We start from the raw sequence: 15,002 nt of genomic DNA, 5'->3' as shown, positions 1-15,002 counted from the left end.
ATACATATATATACACACTCTTTTTTTACATATCGTACAATTTCGGTTCTATTTGGTCTGAACTTTAATTTGATAAATAAATTTCATATTATTCTTGATTAGACTATTACCATGCACGTGGGATAGGACATGACAATACGTAATTTCAAACTGTTAAATCATATGTTATAGAGAACACTATATATATTAGATGTATCTGATATTTTATGTTTTCTTGTACGGCTTGGAATTGATTAGATACATATATATTTATATGTATCCTACGGCGCGCTGTATGTTCCATATCTTTTTTTGGGATCACTGCTTTACATTAAAATTCTAGTTTATTTTTTAGGAATCTATGATTAGCATGGTGGACCACGTTGTCTCAATGATTTCTCTAACAACATGTATGATTTGAATGTTCCGTTTAAAGGATTTGAGGTTTGGGATGAGAATCAGATTAATTCATTCGTAATTATTAGTAGTATTTGGTTTGAAGGATTGATATATATTCTGACTCTCATTCAGACATAGAAATCGAATCTCCTCAATTCCCATTTTAGAGGTGTTGAGAAAATAATTACTTTTTTTTTCTTCACCAACAATTAATCTATATTTAACCTTATAACTAATTTGAATTCAAAATTCAAAAATTTTAATTTTCTAAGTTTAAATTTAAATTCTAATATAAGGTTGATATTTGAGTTCAGCTTTAAATTTGAATTTTGAGTTTAACTTGAATTTAAGTGATATATTCAAATTTTAAATTCAAGTTGAGAGTCTAAATGTAGATTCAAATTTTGACTACGGGTTTGAGTAGTAAATTTAAATTTTTTGAATATCAACTTGAATATGATTTTCCCATTCCGATTCCTCTTAATCTGTTTCCGATTTCGATTCATTCACGTTCTCATTCTCATTTCGATTGCGATTTCTATCTGAACCAAACGTGCCCTAAATGTAACCTTTGGTTGGCGAGCTTTTAATTAGATGCACTGCAACTAATGGAGTTGGAGATTTTGTGGACTGTAGTGGAGAAGGTATCAAAATCTAAAAGCATTCCAACTTAAAATAAATTCTACAGAAAACACAAACAATTACTAATAATTAACAATAACATTGGTCATTAGAATATAAAAGAAGTTATAACAACTAAATCTATTAATGACCATTCAAATATTCACTTATGTAATCTTACTTTTAGGCTTAGTTTGGTATTGAGATCTATCTAACGCTGTTAGATAAAATGGAGTTAGGAAAAAAGTATATATGAATATGCTTCTGCATTTTTCGGTGGGATCGCAGAAAATATATAATAACCACACGTAACGCAATCATCCCGCAATTCCAGAAGAAGCCTTAGTTTAAAGGTTTGATTAACTAGAAAAAGTATATTGTTTGTTTGAGTAAAAAAGGGAATTAAATAAATTAATATTTGGGCCGGCTAGGGCTACTATACTCTTATGAGTATAGACCCCTTTATATTCATAAGTTTTCGACCGTTGGATGAAGAGATGTATGATTAGGATGATAGTGGTTCACAGTTAGGATAATAGTGATTTCCTAAATTTGAGTGGATGATTGGTTGAATAATATGATCTAATGGATGAAAATAGTCTAAATGATACATCTAATGGCCGAAAATTTATGAATACAAAAAAAATCTATACTCATAAAAGTATAGTAGTCAGACTTGGCCCATCACATCATAATATCATATGTAATTTTAAAATAAAAACAAAATATTACAAACTTTGACCTCGTTTGGTATCATGGTCATTTCTTCATATTTTATTTTTTGGAAAAGATATAGGAGTGGATAGTGAATTAGTTATAATTCTTTAACGCAAGATATTTATTTAATAATAAAAAATTTAAAACAATTTTATTTGCTTCTAATTTTTTTAAAAAATAGGTTATCGCCCATCTCTTAGCCGAATGTATTGTGAACTAATCAACTATGATAATTAAAAAAGATATTTTTTCAATACATTAAATTATATAAAATTAATATTTAAACAAAATAATAAAAGAGTGTAATGATACAAACAATTAGCAATTATTATTATACTAATTACCACTATTGTAGCATTTTATGGCTTTACAACACAATAATTTGCCTAGCGATGAAAAGACTCAAAATTGACAAATTTACATGCCAATATATTATATTTGTAAATTTAATATTTAAATAATCCAAATTAATAAAATTGATAAAAAATTCTCGTCACTGCCATAACAAGATCAGCACTCTTAATCTCAAGTTTAACTAGTCATGTATAATAATTTTTTACGAGATTCAAATTTGAATTCTCAACCTCTTAAGTAGTCATCTCATATAACAAATAGCGGCTGTTTGGTTATACGTAATTGCAACTGCACTGCAGCTACAACTGCATGCAGTCCAAATCCGGTGTTTACATATTTTGATGCGTTTAAATTCAACTGCACGAGAAGGCTTAATTACAGCAATTGCAACTACGCATAAATTGACTGCAATTCTAACTGCAGCAATTGGAGAGACTAATTTTACACAGAGATTAGCTTACTTCTCCACTATCTTTTTTTTTTTTTTTTTCTTTTCTACATAAAAGATAATCTCACTACCACATGTATGAAATAATAAAAATTCTTAAATGCACTTTTTAACAGCATGTAACCAAACAAAGTATTCATACCTGCAAGTTTTTTTTTAACTAGATCTAACTAAATCAAATGCATATAATTATACTTATTGTATTTCTAACTACATGCATGTATCTTCAAATTACTGTATTTATAATTAGGTCGAACCAAACTACATTTGCTATGTTTGAAACCAGTGTCCTTTACCAACTACCAATACTGTAGCAGTAAATTATCGACCGTCTCTAGCGCAAGTGGCAAAGGGCTTGGTGGTTGGTACCCGAGATCCCAAGTTCGAATCCTAGTTGATTCACATTTCCAGCTAAGTTTATTTCTAAATGAAATAAACAAAGCGAGTAGTATACTATCTATCTCTCAAAAAAAAAAAAAATATTGTAGCAGTAAATTAGGCTTTGAAGAGTCTTAAAAAGTGTGAAACTTGAAAAAGAGATTACGAAGGTAGTTGATGAGATACCGACCGCTCCTAAAGCAAGTAGCAAAGGGTTTGGTGGTTGGTACCCGAGACCCAAGTTCGAATCTTAGTTGATTCACATTTCTAGCTAAGTTTATTTCTAAATGAAATAAACGAAGCGGGTAACGTGCTACCTATCTCTTAAAAAAAAAAAAANGTTGAGGAGATGCTTGTAAGGAGAAACATTAGTGAGTTGGCAACATGCATATATAAGAAGCCCCAAATACAAGTTTTAGTGTTTGGGTAATTTTGTCTTATTAGGTATATATTATCTAAATCCGCAAAATAAAAAACAGGAAAAAGGAACTGCTTAATCTACAACCCAAAAAGATTATAGGATTACTATCTTGAATCCATGAGTTGTATTCCTATCCCTAGAATTTATACAATTATTTTTTTGAATTTTAACAATATTAGAAAGAGAGAGTAATATGTTTTCACATGCCTATTTTAATGGCAGTAAGGTCATTCCAAATATTGTTTGTATCTACTATTAGTAGAGTGCATTAGAAATTCTTTCGAAAGTACGAAAATTTTTATATTTTTATTATACTTTTGATAACGGGATATTTAAATTCACCATTGGCTCTATTAGTATGATCTAAACTATTTAAATTATTTAGATATCAAATTTATGGCTTTTCGGCACTATTAATATGTTCTAGTGATCGAAAAGTCTTAAAATTGATATATTTAATTGCCAATTTTAATTATATGTTCGCAAATTTAATTGTATAGAACAATCCAAAGCAAGTAAAATCGATCTCTAATCTAAGTCTTGTAAAATCAGTTTCAATAAAATTTCTACTTTAATTAATAGTTTGTTTTTAGATGATTAGATCACTGGGCAAATGATACAAGAAATCACAAAATTTAGTGCCTAGATACTTTTAATAATATGGATTATATATAAAGGAACAAACTGTCGATCCGCATGTTAATTAGTTAGATCATGAAATATAAAAGAAAAGTATAAAGGCCTCCGTTCTTTTGGAAGCACGTACCGCACCTCTCAACTCTTATTAATATGTTGACACTTATAATACAAAATTTTTAATTAATTAATACATGCATTTTAAAACTATTTGATGCGGCTAATTTAGCATTAAAGTTCGTGAAAAGTATGGCTCAATCAAGTTAGGCCGAAATTCCCACCGGCAATTTTACAATCATTGCGGAAAGTTTTTAAACGGTCGTAATTTTTCGCTTGAGTATCTGTTTTGATCAGCATACAACCCTAATTCGAAGACACCTTTCGAGATCTACGCGTCAAAAGGTAAAGCCCTTCTGGTCATTTTTGGGATCCAAATTAAACTGTTTAAACCTCTTGTTTTTGCAATTTTAGGTTATTTTAAAAATTTTTGTATTTTGTGTCTGATTATTTGATTACTTTTTATAGGCTTAGATCTATAGATATACTAAAATTTATTATCTGCAATTATAGTAGGATTCAAATATCCAACCCTATGTATATACGTACTGATTAATAATATTTTCGTATTTGTCGAAGAATTGTCTCTCTTTTTATTTTTACCGCAACTTAAGCCTGGGTGACCATCAAATAAATTTACTAATATATATATTAATAATTCTATAAAGAAAACAACATTTATAAACCACTAAGCATGCATTTTCCTACAAGTTTTCATATGAATATAAATACGTAATCTTGTGAAGCTGACACATGGATCATCAGCTCCCTTTACATTACATTAAAATTAAAAAAGAAGTATCTTATGAAGCTGACATGTGGACCCTCACAACATTTGTGCTCCCCACTTTTTATCCCTTGCTCCTTCTCCACACTACTACTCACATTATAAGAAGTAAATATACATAATAATATTTAGAGTGGGGTGGTGGGAGTGGTGGCCACAAATGGGGAGTAACAAGGAAGAGGTGGTGAAGGAGGTGAGGAAGCAATTGGGGTTGGCATGGCCCCTTGTGGTATCAAACCTTCTCCTTAATGCTCTTGGCATGATCTCAGTTATGTTTGTGGGCCATCTTGGGGAGTTGGCTCTCTCTGGTGCCTCCATGGCCACCTCCTTTGCTGGGTTCACTGGTTTTGGTCTCATTGTAAGTGCATGTGCTTTCTCTCTCTTCCCCCCTACCCCCACACCCTCCCTCTCCACTCTATGAGATGGTGCCACTTACTGAGGTTTAGGCTCTGTTTCTGATTATAGGAAGATTGTGTTACAGATAATAAGTTTTTTATTTGCTTTTGTAGGCTCTGTTTCTGATTGTAAGGAGATTGTATTACGAATAGTGAGTTTTTTATTTGTTTCCGTAGGCGTTATTTCTGTAATGATAGTGAGTATTTTATTTGTTTTCCTAGGCTCTGTTTTTTTATTATAAGGAGATTGTGTTACGGATAGTGAGTTTTCTATTTCCTTTCGTGCGTAGTACACGCGCTCTCTCTCCCCCCCCCTCTACGGGATGGTGCCACTTGCTGAGATTTAGGCTTTGTTTCTAATTGCAGAAAGGTTATGTTATATGAAATGAGTTTTCTATTTGTATATGTACATAATATCATGTTCTGTAAATCGCAATGAGTCGATTACGATAAAATTTCTACCGTCCTATTAAGAAATGTAGTGCTATCGAGAAACGGAGAAATATGTTTTGATATGCTTTTACTGCAAATTAATTGATGCATGAACAAGATTGGACTGGGGAGTGCTCTGGACACTTTCTGCGGCCAAGCCTTCGGCGCGAAAGAGAACTACATGCTGGGCATACACATGCAAAGGGCAATGCTTGTACTAACACTCGTAAGCGTCCCCGTCTCATTCCTCTGGGCTTTCTCGGGCCGCATCCTCGTCGCGCTTCGACAAGATCGCGAGATCTCAGCAGAAGCCGGAATCTACGCTCGCTGGATGATTCCGGCGCTTTTCGGATACGCCGTCCTGCAATGCCAAGTTAGATTCATGCAGACGCAGAACATCGTCCTTCCTCTCATGCTAACTTCGGGGATTACTTCTCTGCTCCACATCCTTGTGTGTTGGCTCCTGGTGTTCAAATCCGGCCTCGGCAACAGAGGCGCGGCGTTGGCGAATTCGATCTCGTATTGGTTTAATGTATTGCTTTTGGCTCTTTATATCAAGCTGTCCCCCGCATTCAACACAACCTGGACTGGATTTTCCAGGGAGGCTCTGAAAAATGTTTTCAGCTTCATTAGACTAGCCGTTCCGTCTGCCCTTATGATGTGGTATGTTGAGCTTCATTCAAAGTTGTAACCAGGGTATCTCAACACTACAAATTAATTATCGTACAGTGATGACTGAAGTCGCCACCGAATATATCAAATGTCGCCACCAAATGTACATAATGGCGACAAAAATTGTCGCCACATGTTGCCGCAGTTGGTCTCCCTGGTAAATGAATCCATGGGTTTTGCGACAATTTAACTTAAACTAATTAATGGAATTTTTTTTTTTTTCACTACATGTCAGTATTGTTACGACCCAACTTGTTAGTAATAATAACTCGTTGGATCCAAATCACCGGCCCAAAATATTTAAGTCCGGTTATTATTACTAGCGTAGAGGCTTATTGACGTCTTCGTCAGGTCCAAATCCAGATTACAGACAGATTAGAATTATCAGGCGAAATGTGAGATTTTAGAGGTGACTTCTACGGGTTCAAGAGGTGACTCCTATTAAATCCGTTAATGTAGCATTTTGCCCTGCATAGCACTTAGCTCTCACACTTCCAACTGGTATACATCTCTGATACTAATTAAAACGACCCGACCCGCTAGCAATAATAACTTATTGGGCCTAAACCACCGGCCCAAAATGCTTAAACCCAGTTAATATTACTAATGTGAAAGTCTCATATATTCTAATCAAAATTATTTTGCATCCGATGTGAGACTTATTGGAGCGTTACAAGTATACAGTGACGACAAAATATATTTCGGTGGCAAAAATGGTATTACCACTATAGGTTAACTAATCTAATGGCGATAAAACTTGTCGCCACTTTATTTTTGCCAATAATCTATTTTCTTGTATTGCAACTATCTCAAGCAAATTGGGCATGAATTAGTTAGTGTTATATATACTTCTAATTTTATCAAATAGTCTTTGATTTTTTTTGAAACAGCTTGGAATTCTGGTCGTTCGAGTTGCTTATACTTCTTTCTGGCCTTCTGCCGAATCCAAAGCTCGAAACCTCGGTGTTATCTATCATGTAAGTATCTATTCCTTCAATTCATTTACGTTTCTTAAAATTTTATTACCCAGATTTTTCGTGTTAGTTTTGCTCTTTAATTAACACCTTATAATATTGATCTCTTTTACCTTTTTTCTATAGATTGAACACTGCTTCTATGGTCTTCATGATCATCCTTGGTCTCAGTACAGCTATTAGGTTAGCTTTTCTAATAATTGCAACAACAACAGTAATAAAGTTAACAGTAGTAGCTAAATGACACTTTAATTTCTTGTGTTTTTTTTTTTCTTGTAGCGTACGCGTATCGAACGAATTGGGCGCCGATCGTCCACACGCTGCACGCATGGCGGTCCGCGTGGCGGCCGCGCTTGCGTTAGCGGAGGGCTTAATCGTAGGATTAGTCATAATAATGGTGAGGAATGTGTGGGGTAAAGTATACAGCAATGAGAAGGAAGTGGTGAGACATGTTGCAGCTCTGATGCCCTTGCTTGCACTGGGCCATCTAGTAGATGGATTCCAGAGCGTGCTTTCTGGTACAACCTTCCTAATCTTGCTATTTCGTTATGAGCAATGTTACTGGTACATTCCAAAATTGGTGTACATCTTACACCCACTTTATATAAAAGCCTTTAATTCTCTACTTGTTACATCAATCTATTTTTATTCTAACTAAAAACTATTTGAATTTTTGTAAATCTTAAGATGAAGAGTGTAAGATCTGTACCCCTTTTGAGGTGTACAAGTATAAATGTTCTTTCATTATCACATTGTGAAGCATACTTTAGATTTGTTTGTCTAGGTCAGAGTATAGCAGAAGTGCTGCTCGAATAATGTTGTGTGAACAAATACTTAAAATTTGTTTAGTGAAATGTTTAGTGTTGGAACTGTTCATGACTTGCACAATATAGTTTTTGAACTTAGTTTCTCGAATATTGAAGTTCCATTCGTTGATCATCGCAAAAGTTGATTTTTTTAGAAGCTAGATCGAGCAAGCACTATCTCTCTTGGAATTTAAATTAACATAATATTATCTAATATTCAGGAGCTACAAGAGGATGTGGTCTACAAAAGATTGGTGCATTCATTAATCTTGGAGCTTACTACATTGTGGGGGTTCCTGTTTCTGCTATTTTGGCTTTTGTTGCTCATTTAAGAGGAAAGGTGGTTTTTTTTTTTTTTTTTTTTTTTTTTTTTTTTTTTTTTTTTTGTTAATTTTATTGTTGTTGTCTTTACACATTTCTACCATAATATTTTTGAATTTATTTGACATGAGTATAAGAAATAGTTATACTTTTCAGGGTCTTTGGATTGGGATAATATGTGCTCTTTCCCTTCAGGATCTGCTCTATGGAATCATCATGTTAAGGACAAACTGGGACAAAGAAGTAAGATTCTTTAATTTCTACATCTAAAATAAAATTGTTCCTAATTTATATTATCAAAATAAATAAATAAACAAAACTTAGAAATTTAATCTGTGCCAAATCATACAACATCTGTTTTTTAAAAAAATATATTTGTGGTAGTACTGAGCATTTGTAGGTCACTGAATAGTAACTGTTTTGGTGGTTATTAATCTTAGGAATAATTACATATATACCCCTCAAAACTTCTGAAATATTATATATACCCTTTTTTTTCAAATATACTCTTCGTATGTTTTCCCGTTATTCAGAACTAACTTTGCTATTATTACTCGTTAAGTTATCTCTAATTAAATCCGAGTTAAATTTCCATTAGAGTTAAAAAAAAAAAGTCAAAATGACTCTTCTACCCCTAACGTAAGGATAAATAATAAAAGTTGGTAACGGTAAAATGGTATATTTGAAAGACCTCTATACCTCTTTTTTTCTTAACTTTAGGGCAAATAAAAAAGATTAGTGAGTTTAGAAGGATATATTTGAAAAAATAAAAATAGTAATTTTACAGAGATAACGTACTATATTTCTAATAGTTTACTAATAGAATCTAATTTTAAAAGTATATTTGAAAGAACTTGAAACGTTAAAAAAGTACTTTTTATGTTAGTTTGCTAAGCGGCTGTTAAATAAGAAAGTTTGAAACTTTTCAAGATTATATAAGTAATTGCCCCCGAATCTTAATAAATTTATAATCTTTTTTCATCAAATTTTTCTAGTTCTCTTCAACTACATATAATTTCATTTCATTACTTCCCCTCAGGCTAAGAAGGCAAGAGAAAGAGTTTACAATTCTCTAACAACAGATGGAGAGAATTAAGAAAGAAAATGATGCTGGGCAATTCACCAACCAAAAATTTGGAGGAAGAAATAAAATATTGTCTAGGGAAATAAAATATTGGCTGGGAAATAAAATTATTGTGCTTTGTTTAATCAGTAAAATTCTAGTAATATAGACACTAATATACATATTGTTTTATAGAAATTACTCCTAAAATATTTTATTTCCCTTGGCAATAACTTGCATATATAATGATCTTTTGATAATGTGGTATAAGAGGCTAGCCAATAATATTTCTCTAAATTAAATTTAGTTTCAACCAAATTAAAATGGCAAAACACAGAGTTATTGGCTAGCCTCTTATACCACATTATCAAAAGATCATTATATATGCAAGTTATTGCCAAGGGAAATAAAATATTTTAGGAGTAATTTCTAGAAAACAATATATATAGTAGTGTCTATATTACTAGAATTTTACTGATTAAACAAAGCACAATAATTTTCTAATCCTAGAAATTATTGGAGTTGATTTCTTTGCCTCATTTGGAAAGGTTTGCAGATTCTTTATCATGTGTTGTTTGTCGTTGAACTTTGTCCGACTTGTCCGGTAAAGATTGGTGATCAGTGTTTGGAATCTCTACAATTCGTTCTGATACCAGATCTTTTTTCTTTTTTTGAATCTGAGACATGCTCTTATACTGACTACTGTTGACTCAATACCGACAGTTGGGATTTCGAAACGAAAGCGTCAAATCATATTTTTACTATAAACTTATCTTTTTAGTAAAAAACTATTACTGGAACAACCACAAAAGAGAAAAAATTAAACAAAAAATAGGTGTAAAATAAGATTTACTAAATAAGAGAAAAATAACACCTAACTCTTTTTGTATAGAGAGTAGCTTTAACCCGAGCTCTCTTTCTGAATCTTTTTCGTCGTCCTTCTCTCATCTTCTATAAACCTAGACTTCTCTTGTTGAAATCAGCGTAACGCCCAAAGCACCCAACTTCAACTATTTCTATGCACCTATACACCAGGTGCACCAAACATATTGTCCCGCTCTCTCGGGAGCTGGTCGTGCTTCTTTTTTTTGAGAAATAGGTAGCAAGCTACCAACTTCATTCATTAAATTAAATAAACTGAGCGTACATGTTAGAAGCAGCTAGGACTTCCGAGATGCAGGCGAAGAAAGAGGGATAAAATAACATGCAGATAGAGAAGGCGGAGGCAGGGGTAGAAAAGTAAAGGAAAAGGAGAATAAAATAGAGAATCACATCAGAGCACGGCTGACCAATTACTCGTGAGAACTTTGACGTAATCTAGGGACCGAGAAGCATTGGGTAACATTCCACAAAAGATGGAGTCATTCCTATCCCTCCAGACCACCTACCAGATCGCCGCCAGATAAGTCAAGCCTTGTGACCTCTTCGATTCGACAGGGTTGGCTAAAAAACTAACCCAAAGGTTTCGGACATCACCCAAGGTGGGCTCAAGTGTCTCCAGTCCGTCTACACTGAGAAGTAGGAATCGAATGAAAACACAATTGCAAAAAAGATGGTCGCAGCTTTCCGTAAGTACCGTGCAGAAGACACGGTGTTGATCTACAAGCATGCCTCGGTTGAGCAGTCTGTCGGCAGTAGGCAGTCTCTTCCGGAGTAACAACCAAATGAAAATTTTGATTTTGATTGGAATTTTTAAGCTCCAAATGTGCTGATTCATCGGAACTCACATTCCGGCATATGTGGTGGACAGGTAGCGTGATCTGACAGAGAATATATAAAGTTCTACCAATTGGATGCCATGGAGCAATATATAAAGCTCTGCCAAGGATGTACCAAAATCTACTATAATTAGGAATTATACTTTAATTAATATTTAAATTCAAATCAATTTATCTCTAGTGGATTTAAATATTTATTCTAGTCCAATTAAAAATCAGCTACAAATCTAATCAAATTCTAGCAATTGGATCATACCCACAAATTTGTCGGCTTTAAAACAATTGAAGGATTTCGACGTGATTTTGGGTATGAGTTAGCTTATCAGCTTCTATACTACGATCGATAACAGAAAGCGAGTTATAATCTTTCGTGATCAAGAGAAAATTTATCTACCGTAGTTGTAAGAGTTTCCTCTTTGTACCAATGATCTCGACAATAGTAGAGATGCCTAAGAAGATGCTCGAGTTGAATATCCTTTTTATCTTAAGTAGTAAAAAGAACAATGTCATCAGTTGCTAGAGTAGGTGGCTAACATCTTTGTTAGTATTTCATAGGTCCCGGGTTCGAGCCCGAGATGTCATCCTTTAGAATCGAGGTTTAGATTAGGTGACTTCTTGGGTTCGAATTTAGGAATTATGAGATTCCAAGAAGGATGGTAATTAGCTATTCTAATAGCTAGTGACAATATTTATTTTTTATATAAGGGGCCAGCATCCTCCCTTATGATAGGAGGTCAGGTTGGGCCGAGTCACGTTCGAAATGGTGAGAGGTCAAGTTGGGTTATGCCACGTTCAAAGTAGTATGAGGCTGATTGGCCGAGTCACAATGTTTTGTCTGCAGGTCTTAAGTGAATAGTTGCGTATTTCTAACCGTTCAAAATTTGAAATTGATGATTAGCACAAAGATTCGACAATCTTTTCAACAAGAATATAGTTCTTCACTAAAGAGAGAAAGCAACAATTTAGTAAGTCTTTTTTCTTTTTCTTTGATCACTATTAAAATTAGGGGTGGAACTGGGCCCGGGCCTAAACAAGGCCCGACCCGATGGGCCATGTATGGGCCGGGCTTTAGGTATCAAAATTAAACTCTTGGTTTAGGACGAGCTTAAAAATTTAAGCCCGAAAAAATTGTGGCCCTATTTAGACATGTCCAAGCCCAGCCCTAGTCCGACCTGAATGCCTGATACATTAATTATCAAAATAAGATATTTAGTTTTATATATAATATGTTTGGAATAAATGATATATATAGTATATAATATTATTAAGGAAATATATTAATATATATGACTATTTTATTCATATAACTAAATATTTAGTTTCTATATGAGGATATATTATAAATAATGTCATTATATACGATTATACATATCTATAAGTAAAAATATATAGCATGTATTATTTGATATAGTTATATTCTCATATTATATACATATAATATGAGAATATTTTATTTTATTTAAATTTTATACAATAAAAATATAATATACGTAGTATGTGACAAATAGATTAAGTGGGCCTCCACAATGCCCGATGGTTGTTGGGCATTGAGCTTGAATCTGGGCTGGGCTTTAAATTTTTTAAAACAATTGGGTGAAAGCCCTACCCGAAGCCCTTTGGGCCAGGGTTGGGTATAGTATGACTCGACCCAAGCCCGGCCCAGTTCCACCCCTAATTAAAATAGTAGTAAAAGATATAAAGAATATTACTAATTAGCAAGTTCAAGGGGCACTTTTTTTGCAAAAGTTGACAACACCAGGATTTATTACTCTATCTTACCAGCATCCAATCACATAAAACCTAGCTAAAACCTTCTTACCAATAGAAGAAAAAAAACAGAAAAAAAAAAGAAAAAAGTGTGACATCTATAAAATATGGAATAATCATATATATAGAATATAATAAAGCTAAAATTTTTAACCTAGCTATAGCATTTTGAATGGTGATTTAACCTAAGAGGAAATGGTGATTTAACCTAAGAGGTTAAAACAATTAAACGTGATAGGATTAGAAAAGTTGTAAAATAGATGACCTTCTTGAGAAGTTGGGTATTACAGTTAATATCAGAATCAAACACCAACAGAAAGTCGGAGATGAGTCCCAGCTGAGCTAGAATCATATTGCGGGTAGAGTACGGCTCCCCGACTGACGATCATTGTAGGTGGAGTATGGCTCACTAAAAGATCGACTATACAACAGGTAGAGCGCAGCTCCCCCAATGATGATCATTGTGATTAGAGGGCGGCTCCCCAAAAAATCGGTTAAAACTAGTGAGACAAGTCTCACGTCGTCTAGTATTTTTGAGTGTGTTTGAGTCTAACGAGAATGTCAAAACTTAAAGGAGAAAGAAATGTGACACCCATAAAATCTAAAATAGTTTTACGTATAAGATATAATATGACTAAATCTCTTAATCTAGTTATAGTATTTTGGACGGTAATTAAGTTCAAGAGATTAAAGAGTTTAATCGTGCTAGGTTTAAAATAATTATAAAATGGGTAACCCTCCTAAAAGTAGGCCATCACATAAACAAAAAAAATGAAAACAAAATAGAAAAAAAATTATAAAAAGCAAAAAGCATGTGATCACAAAGGAATAATCATTCCTATACACAATGACAGACTTTTTTTTATTTTTTTGGTCACTCTAAGTATTACAAGAAAAAACGGTCGTAGAGACAATTTTTAGTAATTATAGAGGTGGTTTAAAATGCCTCTACAAATCATAGAGGCGGTTCCCGCAACCGCCTCTAGACCGCCGGCGCAGACAGCGATTTGAGCGAGCAGTTAATAAATTTTTAATCTGTAGAGGCCGTTTAGATCGTCTCTACAAATTTTATTTTTTAGAGGCGATTTGAACCGCCTCTACAAATATTAACATGCAGAGACAATATGTAGAGGCGATTTCAACAGCTTTTATCACACAAATAATTGCAAAAAATTATATTAATATTTATTTTAATTTGTATACATAAGAAAAAAATTATATTTCTCATCAAACAATAAAAAATATAATTTAACATTTAATCAACAGATATACCAACAACATAAGAATTAACACAATTCTCAACAAGAAATGGACCAATTTTTGAACAAATATATAAGATCCAAAACACAATATCATTCAATATATATCCAATAGTATATAGCAAGACACTAAGTAACAAAAAGTTTAAACTATTTTAAAGATAAGTCAACAATTGGGTTTTCTAGTTTACAAAAATTTAAAAGGTTCGATGGTTTCCTTCACTTGTAAGTTCATAATTTGTATTCGATGATCGTTGGTTGGGAGAGAATGTATCAATCGGATTAATATTGCCACCCGCAGCCTATCAAATAATATAAAATTTGTTAATTATACGAAATACAAAAATGCTTAAATATATTACTAATAATAACTTGTTATCAAATTGGTATACTTGAGTATTTGATAGTAGTGTTTTTAGGTGATCCATTTCCTCTCGCATCTCTGTAACGGTAGAATTGAAAACTTCATCCATTTTGTTTTTCATACGTTCTAATTCCCCTTTTAGCTTTTCTACCTCCTCTTATTGGCTCCCACTTGATTCCGTCATCGCATCCTCTTAGAAAGCCATCACATATCAAGTGTATTTTTGCATCCTCATAAGTTTGTAACGAACAATTAACACAACGTATGTAATGGCACAATAACTTGCCACCATAGGATGCATTAAAAAAATACAAACTTAAGAAATTGTGAGACTCCATTTTTATAATCATCACTATATCTATATTTTATCATCCAACTCTTATCCATTATAGGAAAACAACTGAAAAAAACAACAAAAGCTTTATTTAATACCA

General features: G+C 33.1%; 1 protein-coding gene across 1 annotated transcript; it reads left to right on the top strand.

Moving 5' to 3' along the window:
* On the top strand, positions 4,946-10,159 carry LOC109710023 (protein DETOXIFICATION 16-like). Its single transcript, XM_020232437.1, has 8 exons — positions 4,946-5,155; positions 5,743-6,287; positions 7,187-7,273; positions 7,397-7,453; positions 7,550-7,788; positions 8,298-8,416; positions 8,554-8,640; positions 9,437-10,159. Exons 1-8 carry the CDS (start codon positions 4,958-4,960, stop codon positions 9,491-9,493), a joined length of 1,389 nt encoding a protein of 462 aa, XP_020088026.1. The 5' UTR covers positions 4,946-4,957; the 3' UTR covers positions 9,494-10,159.

The sequence above is a fragment of the Ananas comosus genome, linkage group 5 (assembly GCF_001540865.1).
Source record: "Ananas comosus cultivar F153 linkage group 5, ASM154086v1, whole genome shotgun sequence".
Lineage (NCBI taxonomy): Eukaryota > Viridiplantae > Streptophyta > Magnoliopsida > Poales > Bromeliaceae > Ananas > Ananas comosus.
Note: the sequence above shows the minus strand (reverse complement) of the source record. Positions and strands in the feature narration are given on the sequence as shown.

What these genes read in the sequence shown, in the direction of transcription:
- LOC109710023 (XM_020232437.1), top strand. Translation starts at nt 4,958, where the DNA reads ATGGGGAGTAACAAGGAAGAGGTGGTGAAGGAGGTGAGGAAGCAATTG. An exon ending in GGTCTCAGTACAGCTATTAG is followed by an intron (nt 7,454 to 7,549) that starts GTTAGCTTTTCT and finishes TTTTTCTTGTAG; the next exon opens with CGTACGCGTATCGAACGAAT. An exon ending in TTGCTCATTTAAGAGGAAAG is followed by an intron (nt 8,417 to 8,553) that starts GTGGTTTTTTTT and finishes TATACTTTTCAG; the next exon opens with GGTCTTTGGATTGGGATAAT.